This window comes from Cololabis saira, chromosome 2 (genome assembly GCF_033807715.1).
Source record: "Cololabis saira isolate AMF1-May2022 chromosome 2, fColSai1.1, whole genome shotgun sequence".
Taxonomy (NCBI): Eukaryota; Metazoa; Chordata; class Actinopteri; order Beloniformes; family Belonidae; genus Cololabis; species Cololabis saira.
Window position 1 is genome coordinate 35,811,748 of NC_084588.1, and position 17,082 is coordinate 35,828,829.

The window sequence follows — 17,082 nt, forward strand, 5'->3', positions numbered from 1 at the left end:
AATTTTTCGCCAGGCCTGGCTTGCGTGCAAAATTTGGTGACTCTTCGGGCATGTTTAGGGCAAAGAGGCCTTCCTTTCGTCAGAAGAAAGAATAAAGAAAGAAAGAAAGAAAAAAAAAAATCCTACAGATACAATAGGGCCCTCGAGGCACGATGGAGACGCATCTAACGATGTATGCCATGCATGGGTGCACATTCTGGTTCAGGCTACGTTAACGGATAGGTTTTTTTTTCACCATGGTAAAAAACCCAATCCGAATGAATGGGGCTATTTGGCATGGATTTTGACATAAAATTTCCTTAAATCGCAGCTTCATGTAATTTGAATATATTGAAGTCCACAGCGTGCTGAGTCGGGGAACATTTGTACGATGTCTCTACGATAACCTGTTGCCTAGCAACAAGCGTCCCAAGTCAAACGAAAAAAAAAAAAAATGAAAGGTCAATATCGCAAAAATTGTAATAATTGGCATAATGAGGTTGTATGGTCCGTTAGTGCCAATCGGGCCGAGTGATTCAAAGTTTGAACGATGTCTTTATGACAAAGTTCGGCCGAGCAATAAGCGTCCGAATTTTCGCCTTTTTTTTTTTTTGCTCTTTGGCAACTAGCGTTGCCACGGTAACCCCTATTACTGAGAAAAGTAATGACCATCGAGGCACGATGGAGACGCATCCAACGATGTATGGCATGCATGGGTGCACGTTGCGGTTCGGGCCGTATTAATGGACAAAAAAAAGTGCGGAATAATAATAAGAAAAGGGAAACCTTTTCTGTATACCATTATATCGCCTTCATTTTCATGTTTTTCCTCATTTTTTCGGGCGTGTTTTATTTTTTTGGGATTTTTTTTTTCCACATCAGAGCGGGGTCATGCTGTACACCTGCTGGTGTGACGTGGGACTTTTGCGACTTTAGCTTGTTAGCAAAATGCTAGCAACATTGCCCTTTGGGCCATTCTGGACGATTGCAATATGGTCATGCCATTACTTGGCATGCCCATAATGAAAGAAAGAATTTAAGTACTGTAAGTGCTCGGGCCCTGATAAAGAATTCCTACAGATACAATAGGGCCTTTGCACTGTAAGTGCTCGGGTCCTAATAAAAAAATTCCTACAGATACAATAGGGCAGGGGTGCTCAATACGTCGCTCCCTATCTACCAGTCGATCGCAAAGGTATTATTGGTAGATCGCGTGACATTAAAAAAAATTTACGTCAACCTATCATCCATCCCGTCTTTTGATTGATATACAGGGCAGCCAATCAGATGACATCTGAATTTTGTCTGAGGTCATAGGTCGCTGCGCATGAGCAAACAACTGCGCTAAGTGCTAACTAACTAGCAAGCCGAGTTACGGCCAGTTTTCAGCCTTTGGTTTTTTCTAGGGCTGAAACGATTCCTCGAATAATTGGAGTAATTCGATTACAAAAAATGATAGAGGAATTTTCTCTGCCTCGAGGAATCGTTTAATTTCTTTTTTTTTTCGTTTAATTTCACCAGCTCAAATCCTCGTATTATGCCCGGACTACATTTAATGCGACACAACGTGCTGACGCTGCGCCATACATCCATGCGCTGCGCACGTTAAAGGGGGAAGAAAGAGGCGGCGGATATGTTTGTTTTGTAACATGCCATGCTCAGGCAGTCTGCAATGGCCCAGATGGGAGACACATGTAGTTCAGTGCTTAACTTTTATTTTAAATTTTTTCGGCGTATGCGCTGGCTGAGTAAAATGCATTGAAATGAATGGGCGGCCATTTTTGACGTCCCATCCAGTTAATATTATAGATCCATGGGTACGCAGCGACGCGCACCATTCTGCGTTGTTGTAACGCGGAACCATAAATCAGCCTTTACCCTGTATATAAACCTCTGTTCCCGCTACAGTTTTAACTAAAAGAAAAGGCAGAAAATGTCAGAAAAATAAAAACGTAATAAAGCTAACTGGGTAGTTTTCAATTTTAGGTCCGTAGTCATTCATGGATAAAACAAGCAGCACTGGTGTCTAATGTGCTCCAATACAGCAGGGCTCATCATTTTATTTTGAACACTGCCAAAACTCTAAAACTTAACTAGAACTTCAAATTTGCTTGACGCAAATGAAAGTTCAATTGAAACACGTGGGAAAAACACCTAACCTTTTAAGTTATGTGTGTTATCAGGTGTAATGGCATTTTTAGGTTAGAAATAAGAACATTTCTTGGTAAGATCCATAGTTTTTTGAGTGAACATAGTTCATTGTGTTGTGTTGTGCAATATTGGCTCATGCGATATAAAGAATCCTCAATATATTTATAAATAAATATATGTTTTGCATTTTTTGTTGTAGGTGGTAGATCATTTTGACTTGATCATTTTATAAGTAGCTCTCATGCTGAAAAAGTGTGAGCACCCCTGCAATAGGGCCTTCGCACTGTATGTGCTCGGGCCCTAATAACGTGCTGTAGTTGTGTTGGCCGCATTGCATTATGGGTTACATTGTTCCTCGGCAACCTCGTGTTGCGTTCTGTGATGAGTTATGGTCTTATTACATTCATAAGGGTTTGTGATGTTAATATTTAGCGTTAGTGCTTCATTACACTTTTTTCTTCTCGTTTGTATTTTAAGAACCGACACCAGAACTTAAATTGGTGGGGCGAAAAACAGCTCCTCGTTCCGCTTTATTGTCATGCATATTATACTAACGGATGCCCAATGTACACGTGTATTGAGTCTTATAGTTGGCATTGTGGATGTCCGCGATCACCTCTTTCATAAGTATAACAATGTGAACAACATAAACTTATATTTAAAACATGAAGCATCACGATCTGATTCCTCCGCTGCAGAAAAATAAAGACAACTTGTGCCAACGGGATTATATTGAGGTGCAAACGTGAGAAATAAAAAACAAAGTTGCTGTAACTTGGAGTGTTGCATCCGCAGGAGGAGAGATCGGTCTCGGTCCCGGCCTCCATCACCGGAGAAACACTTTCTGGAGTCCTGCAGCACCTGCAGCCGACTTGATATAAGACTGAAAGTAGCCTAAACATTCAATAAAAACTTTATTCATATATTGCTGATTCACATCAGTTTGTAGGAACCAACCTTTCAGTGACATGTTAGTTTTATTTAAAAACACAACTTTAGAGAACCAGTTATTTGCTGCAAATTGTGTTTTAATGTTTTTCTGTTCAGACACAGTTATGGGATGTTTTAGGATCTGGCTTTTATCTCAAGTAGTTGTCAGCAGCTCCCGGTGAAAGTATCATGTTGGTTTGAACCAGAGCGTTACTGGGTCCAGTTCAGGGCAGCGATCCAGGAGGATCCTCTTGATGACCTAAACCAGCTGATGGTCCAGTCTTAACCCTGGACCAGCACATCAGTGTGGTCCCCGAAGACTGCAGCTGCACTAGTGTGTAACTTATTTGGTAATGTGGGGACTGTCGTGTCCTTCACGTGTGGGCGTGAACTTATTGTTGACATCACGTTTCCTGATATTTTGGACTTCACTGCATCCACAGCGAGTGTCGTAATGGACAAAACCTCAGAAATGTGCATACACCAGAATTGTTGTGTGCGTGAAGGACCGAAACTTTTCACGTTCAAGTCACTTTTTGAACATCCGACCGTGAGTGTAGAAATCGTCGTACGCATGTTTTTTTGTGCGCACTCTTTGTACATGAGGCCCCAGCTGTGAAAAGATCCCTCCTCTTTGACCACTTGAGCTTTTAGAAGAAGCATCGCCACACTGCTGTGCAGTAAACAAGAAATGAATAATTGTAAAAATCCTCCTTTTCTTTCCAGTATCTTTTAGCAGACAAAAACCTTCAACTATCTGCAACACAACCGAGCATGATGCCAACAATCATCAGCCCAGTGTGTCTGTTTCTCGCTTTGTTGTGATGCACAAAACAGGTGCATAGAGAGACAGAAAATGCATGACTTGAACAAGAATGTCAAATTATATTGTTTTTTCTGTCTGAAGAGCTGGAGATATTCAGCCAATATTCAAGGCTGCAACCCCAGACTCTGGCCGAACAACACGTATTGAAATCACTAGGTGTCATTTTTAGCACAACTTGTCTGTCTGGAACATTATATCTGACATAATATTTGCTCTGTTGCCTTCAAGCACTTTTGTTCATGTGTCTCATATAGACTGAGCATTAAATGTATACTTGGCACAGATGTTCCTATATATAATCCCACTTGTGTGTAGAGTAAAAGGTAAATGGAGAGCAAATGGAAGGAAGTTTGAAAGATTTTCTTCTTTGAATCATCCCGGAGAATGTGAGCTCGCTTGAACAGCTTGGACCCCTGATGAAGACAAAACCAGACTGCTGAATTAAGTATTATGCACTTCATCAACACATGTCTGCAGGGATATGCTTTTGACTCCAACACTTCTCCATCAAGCCGTCACAGAGATTGCAAAAAGGGCAGGAGGTTTCAAAGGAGGAGGGACTACAATCCTTGTTAACAATACATGCCAAAAACCTTCGACATGCTAATGTGAGGTACCACCTCTTCATCCTGGATATTGAACTATTATATATAAGTAAATTTATTAATGGATAGCCCCTTGAGATGAATCATCTCGTTTTCAAGGGGGTCCAAAAAAAACATACAACACAATACAAAACAGTCACATACAACATACATAATACATACATAAGGCTCTCACACACAAACCCACCCACACACCAGTCCCCAAGACCTACCACACCTGAAGAACACAGGTAAACACTGCATACAATGCAGTAATAGCAAGAAGACCAAAAATATTAATTAATAATAGTCATTATCATCATCATTATGATACAGTATATGAAGAAATAGATACATTGTATATAAAATAAATAAATACAAATAAAATGAGAAGGCAATACCACTAGAGGCAACTACATGGTTTATTGAGGTTGGAATATAGTGAGTTTTTAAAGAGATGTAACAAATTAAGTTTTCTTATATTAATGGGTAAGTTGTTCCAATCTGATGGGGCTTTAAACTTAAAAGCACGTCTGCCAATTTCTTTAAAGGTTAAAGGAACGAAAAAGAAGGGTTGCTGAGTGTTTCTAAGAGAATATAAGGATGTATATGGAAACAGATATTGTTTTAAGTAAGATGGATAACTAAAGTGGATACATTTGAATATGAGTTGGAGCCAGTGGTATTGTCTTCTTGAGCTGAGGGGTAACCAGTTTAATGAATGATACATGGAGCAGTGGTGAGTTCGATATGGGCACCTTAAGACAAATCTACAGAGACTGTTGTAAATGACTTTGAAAGGTTGAAGATGTGGTTCATAGGTGTTCTGGTAAACAACATCAGCATAATCTAAAAAAGGTAATAATAGTTACGTGACAATTCTTTTCCTTGTTGGTAGAGTAAAACAGTTTATTGATCGGTAAAGGATGCCTAGGTTGCGATGTAACTTGGTTGTGATGGACTCAATATGATGTTTAAAAGAAAATAATGGGTTGATCCAGAGGCCGAGGTGTTTGAATGTGGTCACCTGTTCATTGAAAAAAATATTAAGATATGGGTTATTCCCAAGGCCTAATCTTGTACCAAACAACATTGAACATGATTTCTTTGTGTTTAACAAAAGTTTATTCGATGCTAGCCAATACTGAACAATAGAAAATTCATTTTGTAAGGTTCTCTCAATTACTGATGCGTTATTACCGGATGTATATATTACTATGTCGTCTGCGTATAAGTGTATTTGACAATTGGAACAAGTTTTTGGGAGGTCATTAATGAAAATGGAGAAAAGGAGTGGTCCAAGGGATGAACCTTGTGGTACTCCTTTCTCAACAATTGTATATTTGGATTGGATTCCATTAAGGCTGACACACTGACGTCTGTTATGGAGATAAGAGTTGAACCAAAGAAGAGAGTTTCTAGAGATACCAATTGAGTAAAGTTTTTCCAGTAGAAGGTAGTGATCAACAATATCAAAAGCTTTAGTGGGATCCAGAAATATTGCACCAGTGAGTTTACCATTTTCAGAAGCTGTGAATGTATCATTTGTGAATTTTAGAAGAGCTGTGGTTGTTGAGAAATTTGATCTGAAACCGGACTGGCATGGAGACAAAATATTGTTTTCAGTAATATATTGTGATATTTGAGTGAATATTAATGTTTCAAAGATATTTGCAATGGAGTTGATAATGGAGATTTGGCGGTAATTATTGACTTCGTTTGGATCACCTCCCCCCTTGTGTAGTGAAGTGACTAGGGCACTTTGGATAATATCCTGGAAGATTGCATTATTGTGGCAAATCTTTGTGGTAATATTTTTATTGGGTTTGTTAAGGACATTATTAATGTTTTTTCCAGAACTGAGAACTGAGAGTTGATTTTTATAGTAATCTGATTTAGCGTTACGTGTTCTTGCCTTACATGAGTTTCTTAAAAGTCTATATTTTTCCCAATCAGCAGCATCTTTAGTTTCCCTGCTGTAACTATTGCTTGTGAGTTGCAGTCCAACACAGTTCACCTGTAATATAAGTGCAACATCATCAGTTCACTTATTTTCAGACTAATAACACAACACCCCAATGCATTGATGGTAGTCTCAGGAAATTCCACATAAACTCTCTTATAGTATAGTTTATCTTGCTGACTTTTGTGTTGAATCCTTTCTTTTTTCATATACTTGTTTTACATTTTCTATTTATGCATTTTCATAGCGGAATGCAATGAGATAATAATATGATTATGTAATATTAAAGTATTATTCAATTCAGTTCAAATCAATGTTGGCGTAAGAAAATTTTACAAACAAATAGTGACCATGTCAGAATATTAAAAAGTTAGTGAAACATTAAGAATAGAAAAGGAAACATATAATATGAGATATAGCCAAGGTATTCCATTATTCATAAAGAGCAGGCAGCTCCCTGACATGGCAGTGAGGGAGCGACAAGAGGTCAGAGAGGAGGAAGAACAGGGGCTGAGACTGAATAGAAAAGTGCAGTACAACAACAAAAAAAGAGTAAATGAAAGATGAAGGCTGTTTGAAATGATCCGGAAGATGGGCATATTAAATAAAATTAGAATGGAGCCTGCTTTGCAACACTTATGTGACAGCGAAGATGGAGATGACAGCAGAGACATGAAGAGGAGTCTGGCAAGGAGATAGTAAAGAACCTTTTCATATGTCAAGAAGAAAAGGAATTTAAAAATGAGAGGTCTGAGAAATACTAACTAAGTTTGCGGAGGAAAACAGGGGCTGACGGATGACAAAGATGTGGCAGGAGGTGAATGGTGAGGAGAGCCCTGAGGAGAGGTCAAAAAGTGATAAAAAGGAGTCAAACCTAAATGAGGGAGGGCATTACTAATGCCAGACAGTAAAAAAAAAGAGATTAATAAGAAACACAACGAAGCTGGGAGCAGGGAGCGATTCAAAAAGAAGAAGGGTTGATAAAGAGGAAAAGAGATAAGAAGTATGGAAAATTCTCATGAAAAGGACCAGAAGCTGTCCAGTGGCCAGAAATTGTATTCAAGGTGGATCATGACTTTGAGCAGAAATTCATAAATGTTAACAAAATATCCGTAAAAAGTATTTAATTATAAAGGTTTAAAACAGTTTTACATCAAAACGCACATTTAGTTCACACACAAACATGCATACTTATTTGTGCGTCACTTTGTGTGTGCACGTTTATATGAGCATGTGTGTGTGACAGCAAGTCAACATGACATTCAGCCTGCCGGCCAGCAGACAGGAACATGAAACAGGAAATTGCTTTTGGGACAGCCAATCAGAGAGAGCTCTGTGTAAACAGGAAGAAACCATCACAGTGGTCCTGTCAGGTGTCACTCATTCTTACAATGACCTGCCCACAAGCCGCGATGAAAATGCCAATCATTGCTTAATACGTCCTCTGGAGAGAAAAACTGGGAATTTTATCCCATTTTCCATGACAGAAGCTCATTTAAATGAATTTAGCAACATTTTTTTAGCATCTGGTTCACTGACTGAAATAGTTTCCAACATTTGGAAAGTGCAACCTGTAACATGACATTTCAAACCCAGTGGGAGCCTTTTGCATCTGGCTTATTAGTTCATGTTAAACCTATACATGTGCAATTATTATTCTATTTCTTCATCAATTCATTTGACGGTAGCACAGAGAGAAATTTCTCAGCTGTTGTTGTGAGTCAATCACGTAAAACTGCAGAACCGCAGACCTGACTGGGAAAGTTTGGATTGATCAAATAACACAAACCTTAGAGATGTTAACAACAACTTGGAATCTTCTTGCCGATCAAAGGATTTTGATTTTTACATTTCTGATTGTTTCTTTTACAATTTCACAAATGTTAGGTGCTCTCTCTGTGCCACGCTCCATGCTTTCCATCTGCATTGCAGAGGATGACTTGACAGTGGTCCTTGAATATTATAGTGTCAGAGCCAATATATGTGTGTCAGTAGTTGAGTGTGTGTAATCTGTCAGAGCCTGGAGTAATGATCAAAAGCTCACCCTGTCAGGGGGCCACTTAAGGCGTGACACGGACAAACACAGGCACGCACACATGCTACACACACACACACAGTATCAGGAGAATGCCACGGTTGATGTGTACTGCTCTGAAAGTGACAGCACTTAACGCGCAATTATTCTCCATTCCTTCTAGTTTCCATCTGCTGTTATTCTCTCTGCTTCCTTCAATCCACTTATTTATCTGTCAACCTATTCCATTTCTTTTCTTTGGGGATTGTGCCTAAATCATTAGCCATGTTTACACATGGAAAACATCCTTTGCAGAAGTTTTTTTTTTTTAAGAAACCTTTGAATGCAGATTTAATAATTTGATTTGAATACCATAAAATCCCGCTACTGCAGTCATATTCACATATTTCCATCTTAACATATAAGCATACACTTTCACACTATTCTGTTATTTAAGTGAAAACCAATATTATTGATGTATTGTTCGAAAAAAATCCTTTGAGGCATGTCAGCAGTGGGAAAAAACCGACTGAAGAGCCAAACAGATTCAGAAACCATAACAGATTCATACAAATAGATTTAAAATTATTACTCATTAAAAAAAAAGAAATAGAGGGATACATAAATTACTGCTTAAAAATGGATGTCCCAGATTACGCTGAGAATGCAGTAATTTTTAGCATTCAGTGCTGTAATTTATAGGGTTTATAAATCTGTTTTCCACTTTAGTAAAGTGCTGCTTCACAATCATAACACACTCAGACCACCTGAAGGCACCGAAAAATTTGCTGTGAACTATTGCCGCTGAGCAGAGCTGGCTGGTAAGCAACAGCATTATTACCGAGGGATGCCAAACAACTTTTTTCACGTTCTGTTCACAAGATTTTTTTTGGCAACTTGGAATAGTGACAACCATCCCTGCTTAACCACGAAAACGCCTCCTCCCCTTCAAAAACACATTTAAACTCTCAATGGATGTGTGGGATATTCTGAGCAAGCTGGTGCGAATTCCAACAGCTCTCTAAATTTAAAAAGCAGAGTGTGTTCTGGAACAACAGAGTAGCAATTTCCAAGCACAGCCACGGAAAATGGCTGAGAAAACACAACAATTTATCACCTGCCCGATGGGACCTGAATATATCAGGGAAATCAACAGAACTCCTGTGCAGCTAATCAATCAGCAGTTGTATCCGTCCGCCCCAACGACATTATTACCACCCTTTTGATATCAAAGGTCCCACTTAAAAGTGTTTGTGTCTGAGAAAATTGCAGTGAAAAAGACAACTGTTCTCTTTTTCTTGTGAACAAATCGTCTAGCCCAGGAATGAAGTTTTATGTTTGGCTACTTAATCATGAAAATGTCTGCGAGAACAAGGCTATGAAGGGTTATTCTGTCTCTTGTTTCTCTCCTTCTGTGGATTCAGGACACTACAGGTGTGATATACTGTACAAGTGATCCTCTAAATGTGTATGACATGCAGGAAATGTCTTACCATATGCTTGGTGCCTCTGTCCCACTGATTTCCAGGAAGTCATATTTGTCTTCTAATAAGAAGTCATTGAAAACAAGAGCTATAGTGTCCCCAGGCTCAGCGAGGATTGACCATGTGCAATCCAGGTTGTTGTCATACTCTGCAGGGTATCCAGGGCTGGTTATTGAGCCTGCAGTGCCTCGAAAAGTACCACCACATGCTCCCTCCGCTGGTTAAAAATGAAGACACAAAAATAAAGAATGAGAAGAATAAGAAACCGTGGGTTGAGCGTCCCTTTGTTACTGTCATGGTGCCGTTTGATAGGTTAAAGTTTAATTTCAAATTAAAGAAAAAATCCACAACTTTCATGTTGAGTCAATAGATAAACAGATAATTATATCATGTCAATGGATAAATGGACATAATTAACATGCTAATAAAATATAATTATGAATGAATTAGCAATATTTTCTATCATTAGTGGATTTTCAATAACACAACATCTGGGTGTCTGCCAAAATCGTGAGCTGAGCCGTTCAACCATCAGCCGCCTGTGATGGGGGAAACATGGACATCTCTGTTCTTGTCTGAGGATGAATGGATCATTAGAGGGGCTTTGCTTGAGGATTTTAGGCTCCGTGTGGTTCACAAAGTAGTTTAGAGAGCAATTTGAGTGGAGCCTTTCCGTTGCTGTAAAGGAAATCAATACACCAAGGCTTCTATCTTCCAGCTACTGAACTCATGTTAAGGTCTTTCAATTCTCATGAACTTAGCAAGAACATTTTATTATTTATTTCCCTTATTTTTTTATTTAGTTTTCATAATGGAAGATACGCTACATCTCTACAAAGGCAAAGGAAGTGAATTATTGTGAGAAAACTTTAATTTTATTTTTTTTTCTTCTGAATCAGTTAAACCGTGGGATATTTTAATTCCCTCTTTGAATCACATGAATGGATATTTCGAAAACTCCTTCAAAAAGAATTTACCGCTGTTTATCTTCAATGATCTAGACATAATGATGGAACATCACAGCACTGAAGAAAGAAAGAGAGAGAGATCTACCTCGACAAAACGGTGATGGGAAGTCCCACTGTGCTCCACTGCCAGGTGATACAATGCATGTGAGGATGCCGTGTCCTTCCAGCACAAAACCTGACTCACAGCTGTATCGGATCTTGTCGCCGATGTTGTACCGCGAGCCATGAATGACTCCATTTGGAATGAGTCCAGGGGTGCCGCATGTGTGGCTGGGCAGGACTGAAACACAAAGAAGACAAGAGATTATTTTTAAAATTGCTATTAACATTTTTGATCGTAAAAATTTTTTTTTTTTTTAAATTAAAGATTTACCCATGACTTTAAAAGCTAAAAAAAGAGGTAAAAACAACTAAGTGCACCAATCAAACAAAGACAGAAAACGTGAGAAAAACCAAACAGTTGGACATTTATTGTTCTACAATCCCCAAAAACAGATGCTTATCATTAAGCAAGAACCTCTTTCTCTTCAATTGCACATTCTTCTGTTCACAGTCAACACAGAGATAAATTACCCAATGAAAGAAAAGATACGTGTCTGGTTATGTACACTTAGTTTTCCAGGAACCCAAAAAAATATGTCAGTGACTCTGTGGTATTGGGTTGTCTGGCTGGCGTTTTGCCTCCATGTTGCATCTGCTGTCGCACATTCATGAATGACACAGCTCTACAGCGGGAGCAGCTACAGGCAAGCTCACGGTATAACGAGGCCAAAATCAACTGTGACTGTAGCCAACGTGCCTTAGCTCCACAGAAGGGGCAGCCACGCAGTGGCTCTAACACAACCTGGAAGATCTCCACAGGCTCTAACCCTAGTGTACACCGTGTTATGTGTGTTTGTATAACTGGAGCATGTTAAATTGCTGGGTGTGTAATGTGTGTATGTAATAGATTTTATGTGTCTGTTTATCTGTGGGCACGAATAGCAAAGTGTGCCTGCATGTGAGGGGTATTCAGTGAGTCAGTGCATGTTTGTGTGTGCTCTTCCAATTAAACGCCAGCATAGTAATTAGACAAAGCTTCACCATGAGACCCTGGGATCTAGGACAGAAAGGAAAAACGGGAGGGAAGGGGCAAAAGGAAGACCCAAGGAAGAGAACACGAGGAGTAAAGAGAAAGGGGGATGAAGCTGCAGTCGAGAGAGAAGAAAATAAGAATTGTAGGAAATACTGGAGAAAGAATGACGGAGGAAAAGAAAGATAGGGGAGGAGAAGACAGGAAAGAGGAGAGATAGAGGCTCCCTTCAGACAAGAAAACAGATGTGAACTAATTTCAGTGGGCCTGAAACATGTATAATTTACTCTAATTGACTCATTATTTGGATTGTATGAGGTCATGCATCACAGGCAACTTACTCACACTCAACTGACCATACTGTCTTCTGTCCAAACAGACATCCTTGTTTTAATAAGGTGAGGCACACAGCTAAGACCAGAGCCTGAACTAAAGCACAGACTCATAGATGGGCAGAAAGATGAAAGGAAGGAAGCAATGAAAAGAGGACAAAATGATGTATCCAAGCCAAGTCATTAGTCACACGTACATGACTGTAAAGACCTGTTGCTGCCAAGCTGGCATGTTAAAAAGAAAATTAACTGCCCGGTTGCACAACAAGTTTCCCTCATTTGAAATGTCACAATCTTTCAGACATCCGTCTGCAGAGGTTGTCTAAAAGATTATGGTACTGGTACACATGCATATGCTTTTTTCATAATGTGATCACAAACCGATAATCTGCAGACCTATCGTAAAAATCTGAGATAAGGCAGTGAGGTCCGAGATAAACATAACGACATCTGGCATTTGATTTTGTATCAGCTCACACTGCATGTTAGGCCTTATAGGAAAACGCAATTAATGTGGAAGATCTATAAGCTGAAAGTGCATATATTGTCAGTTGCTATATTTTTGTGCATGTATGATTGCTTTTCCAAAGCATCATTTCATTTTGGTATTTAAGGGTGACCCATTTATATATTTATGGGAAGAATATATTCATACATGGAAACCGCCATCCTGCAACTTTTGAATTGTAGAAAGAAAAGCATAATTTTGACGATGAAGAAAAGATTTGGAGGAATCAGTTAATTATACTTTTACTTACTTAATTTGTCTTTAAATTATTCTTTTATTTATTTTACTGATGTGTCATTTAGGACTTTTATCATACTCCGGAAACTTCACACACCTAAATGAGGGGGAAAAAAGTGGTAGATGACCAATGGATACATTCATGTGTCTCATATTCGTTTAAGAGCCAAAATTAAGAATCACGTAGTTATCCATGGGGATTTTACAAACTCTACATCACATTTACCTAAGTCAAGTTGCAGATTACACATTTAAAAAATAGAAGAAAAATTATTTAAAAAAAAACCCAGCTCTGCTCATTTCTGCTGGGAATCCACCATTGCTTTAAAAGATGGTTTTACCAAAAATGACCCAAATGTGTCATATGTTGAAAAATGAGAATTAAAGCAAGTTTTTAAAAAGAAAATTGGTTTTAATTAAAATATATTTTAATTTACCTGTGCAGTTATCCTTAACCCAAGAGATAATAATTAAATTAAAGCCATTAGAAAGTACTACTGAATGATACTGGCAAATTAAGACAGAGAATATTTCTTTCTGTGCCTTACTATTATGTCTGATGCCTGTAGCAATAGTTTAAGGAAAACATTATATCAGGCTTAGTATTACTTATATTTGTATTTAACAATGACTGTTCAAGTGATGCACTGGAGCTGTCTGAGTAAGCATGACACAGCTGCTGAAACCACAAATCCTTCAGCCGAGGGGTGAGATTCACACCATTCCAGTGAATAAATACTTAATGAACAAAATGAAGGCAAATTTGCTGATGTAGATGGAGACTGGAGAGTTGAGAAGGGGGGGTTGAGTTACACATCTGTTATAGACCATAGTAGGGGTGGTGCGATGAGCACGGTGCTGTGCAGTTCCATTGCAAGGGCTAAAGGTACAAGCAGAGTCATTACACTGGTTCCCCAGGACCTTGTTTCACACTATGAACCAAAGATGTCAAACATGTCTTCACAAATCTGGCTATTTACCAAACAAATTCAGAAAACATTTGCCATTTCACCTGTCTAAACAAGTACCGTTTTTTTTCAAATGGGTTCCTTAAAAACAAACGCTGCTTTATCTTGAACCCTTGTGTAACGCCGGGTTTAAGTTGCATCATAGTATTTTAGGGGGTGTTAGACAATATTATGAGTTATATGCAAAATGCTTTGATTTATTTGCTTTGTTTTTAATTAGCAGTTAAAAAAAAAATAGAAAAATCTTGGTTGGCACAGTCACACTGGAGAAAATCAAATTAGCTGTCAGTGGATGTATTATGTAGCATAATTGCATTGATCTCTTTATACTGCAGGAGTCCTTTGTTTAGAATTTTAATTATTCTATTTATTTGTAAAATAGGGTCATAGGGGTTGTTTTTGAGAGAAAAGAGAGAATTCCAATTCTGGACCACTTAAAACTGGTTAAATGTGCTAAAGGAGCCATGGTGCTCGCATTCTGTTCCGGAAACGCGCCAAGGACAACAGGCCTCTCATTATCTCATTAAAACAGATAATCTGGGTAGAAAAAACCACCAAACACAGAAGTGCAACATACAAAAATGTCATGCCACCAATTAAAACCAATTTTTGCAATTAAAAGATTGTTACAGGGGTGTCGTTTATTATTGCTTACCTTGCCCGGTAAACATAGTTACATGTCCAAAGTTACTAAAATCATAGTATCTTTAAATAATATTGGATATTGGATGTGTATTACATTTGCGAAAAACTACTTCATCACTATAAGAAAGTCATGCTTCCTTTGATTCACATGTAATGACAAGTAAAACTGAACTGCATGTTGTTTTATGGCTCCTAAAGGGCATGACCTCCTCTGAGTTTGATCCAGATTTGCTTGGTAGTGAGAAGGAATGCTATTCATTTAAACTGCCAGCATAGTAGTCAGTGAAGAAACTCGGTACATACAGTGGGCGTCTCTAAGTTCTAATTGGCATCCCTGTGGCGTGTGTGTCTGTGCGTACGCACAGCCAGCCAGTAAATACATGATCTCCCTGACTGGTCGCTAGTTGTCAACTGCTGCACTGCCCTACACTAGCGCCCCCCACGATTAAGTGATTACTCCATCTCACATACGTGTTGTATCATTTTTCTATGACAGCACAACCAATATGCCAAATGAACTATGGGTAGGTATGAAAGCCATGATAAAGAGCAGGTATATTTCAGGCTTAGAGAACATGTTTATTGAAGTCTACACAATGTCTGTGTGTGTGTGTGTGTGTGTGTGTGTGTGTGTGTGTGTGTGTGTGTGTGTGTGTGTGTGTGTTGAAAGTGAGTGATTGTGCTCCTCTGTTGTGTTTGTCCCTCTCGACCCCTTGCAGCCTTTTAGCCAGTTCTGTATATATTTCCAAAGCAACTCTAAGTGAGGGCGCTATTTCAGAAGGGATCCAGAGGTGATGTGAGACACATGATGATGCTGGGCCTAAAAGATAAGAGCCACATGCAGAGAAAGGAAGGGAACAATGCAGAGTTAAGACGACACAATGAGAGAAAATACACGCTATGGTAGAAGAGGAACACAATAGGAGGGCGTCGGAAGCAAACTGTGGGAGCCAGAAGGAATAAGGAAATTGCAGAAGGAAAGGATGGATGACTGAAGTGTTGATACAAGCTTTTGTTAATTATTGATTAATATTAGTATCTTGCAGAATCATTGTGCATAGACAATTCCATCTTATTTTCTATTTGATCTTTATTTTTCTTCTCCTCTAAATAAATTAATGTTTCCAAAGTTTTCCAGAATATTGTTTTTGCATCTTTCTTCGCTCAGTACCCCAAACAAATTCTCCAGGATGATCATTTTAAAACATGACTTATCTTTCAGTCATATTTCACTTACAACTCAACAGATTCCACATACTTTAATTTCCAACTCAGAACAATGATTTACTGAAACGTGATTGGGAAGATAATTTATTCTCTCACTTCAGTGAATTCCTTAACCCCTTTAGCACACTCTGTGAGTCATCATTCAGGCTTCATCCATAATGTAATACATGTTAAATAATAAAAACCATGATGCCAAAAAAAAAAAGTTGTGGAGCTTGGACTATTAAAAAGATTTGATAATTACTAGTTCTTCAGGAAAATTGAGGCTTTCAAAATCTGTATCAGCAAGTTAACATTCTGGAAAAAACTGGAAAAATAAATCAGCCAAGAAAATTGCAATCGGTGTATCTCTACAAAAATTGTAAATATGGCCAAGGTAAAAGTAGAAACGAAAATTTGAAAAAAAAACCAACTGCTTGACTGTATTTTGACTCATCAACATGTCGTGTTTGATGTTTGTGATCTCTTAAAATACAGAACACAAACTAGAAAAATTACTACTTTGTAGTCACGGAAGAGTATTAGGGCCACTTAAAAAAAATAAAGAATTCTGAGAAAAAAGTCAGAATTCTGACTTTAATCTCAGAATTCTGAGAAAAAAGTCAGAATTCTGGGCCACTTAAAAAAAAATAAAAAGAATTCTGAGAAAAAAGTCAGAATTCTGAGAAAAAAGTCAGAATTCTGAGAAAAAAGTCAGAATTCTGACTTTAATCTCAGAATTCTGAGAAAAAAGTCAGAATTCTGAGAAAAAAGTCAGAATTCTGACTTTAATCTCAGAATTCTGACTTTTTTTTTTTGGGGGGGGGGGGGGGGGGGCAGCACGGTGGCTTAGTGGTTAGCACTGTTGCCTCACAGCAAGAAGGTCCCCGGTTCGACTCCCAGGCCCGGCAGGGGCCTTTCTGTGTGGAGTTCTCCCCGTGTTTGTGTGGGTTCTCTCCGGGTACTCCGGCTTCCACCCACAGTCCAAAAACATTCACGCTAGGTCAGAGACGTTCTATAAACGAGACAGCCCACTACGGTTCGTTTTCCTGTATCTGTGTCACGTGACTGCCACGCCCCTTTAGGAGACCGGAAGTAGGTCCTGAGTCCATTGAGTCCTATGGGAAAAGTGAACGTGAGCACAGATTATTACCAATTCCTTCGCCCCATAGTAACCTAAGTAAATATGGGACCCATTTTTCAAAAGCCACAAAC

General features: G+C 38.7%; 1 protein-coding gene across 1 annotated transcript in view; it reads right to left on the reverse strand.

The window, feature by feature from the left end:
- The window catches only part of LOC133463077 (CUB and sushi domain-containing protein 1-like), a 604,241-nt gene that overhangs the window by 308,574 nt on the left and 278,585 nt on the right, over positions 1-17,082 (reverse strand). The window contains exons 4-5 of the mRNA XM_061744534.1: positions 10,985-11,179; positions 9,941-10,148 (exon numbers count right to left, since the gene is read on the reverse strand). Coding sequence (XP_061600518.1) covers positions 9,941-10,148; positions 10,985-11,179 — 403 coding nt within the window. The remainder of the gene's footprint in view (positions 1-9,940; positions 10,149-10,984; positions 11,180-17,082) is intronic.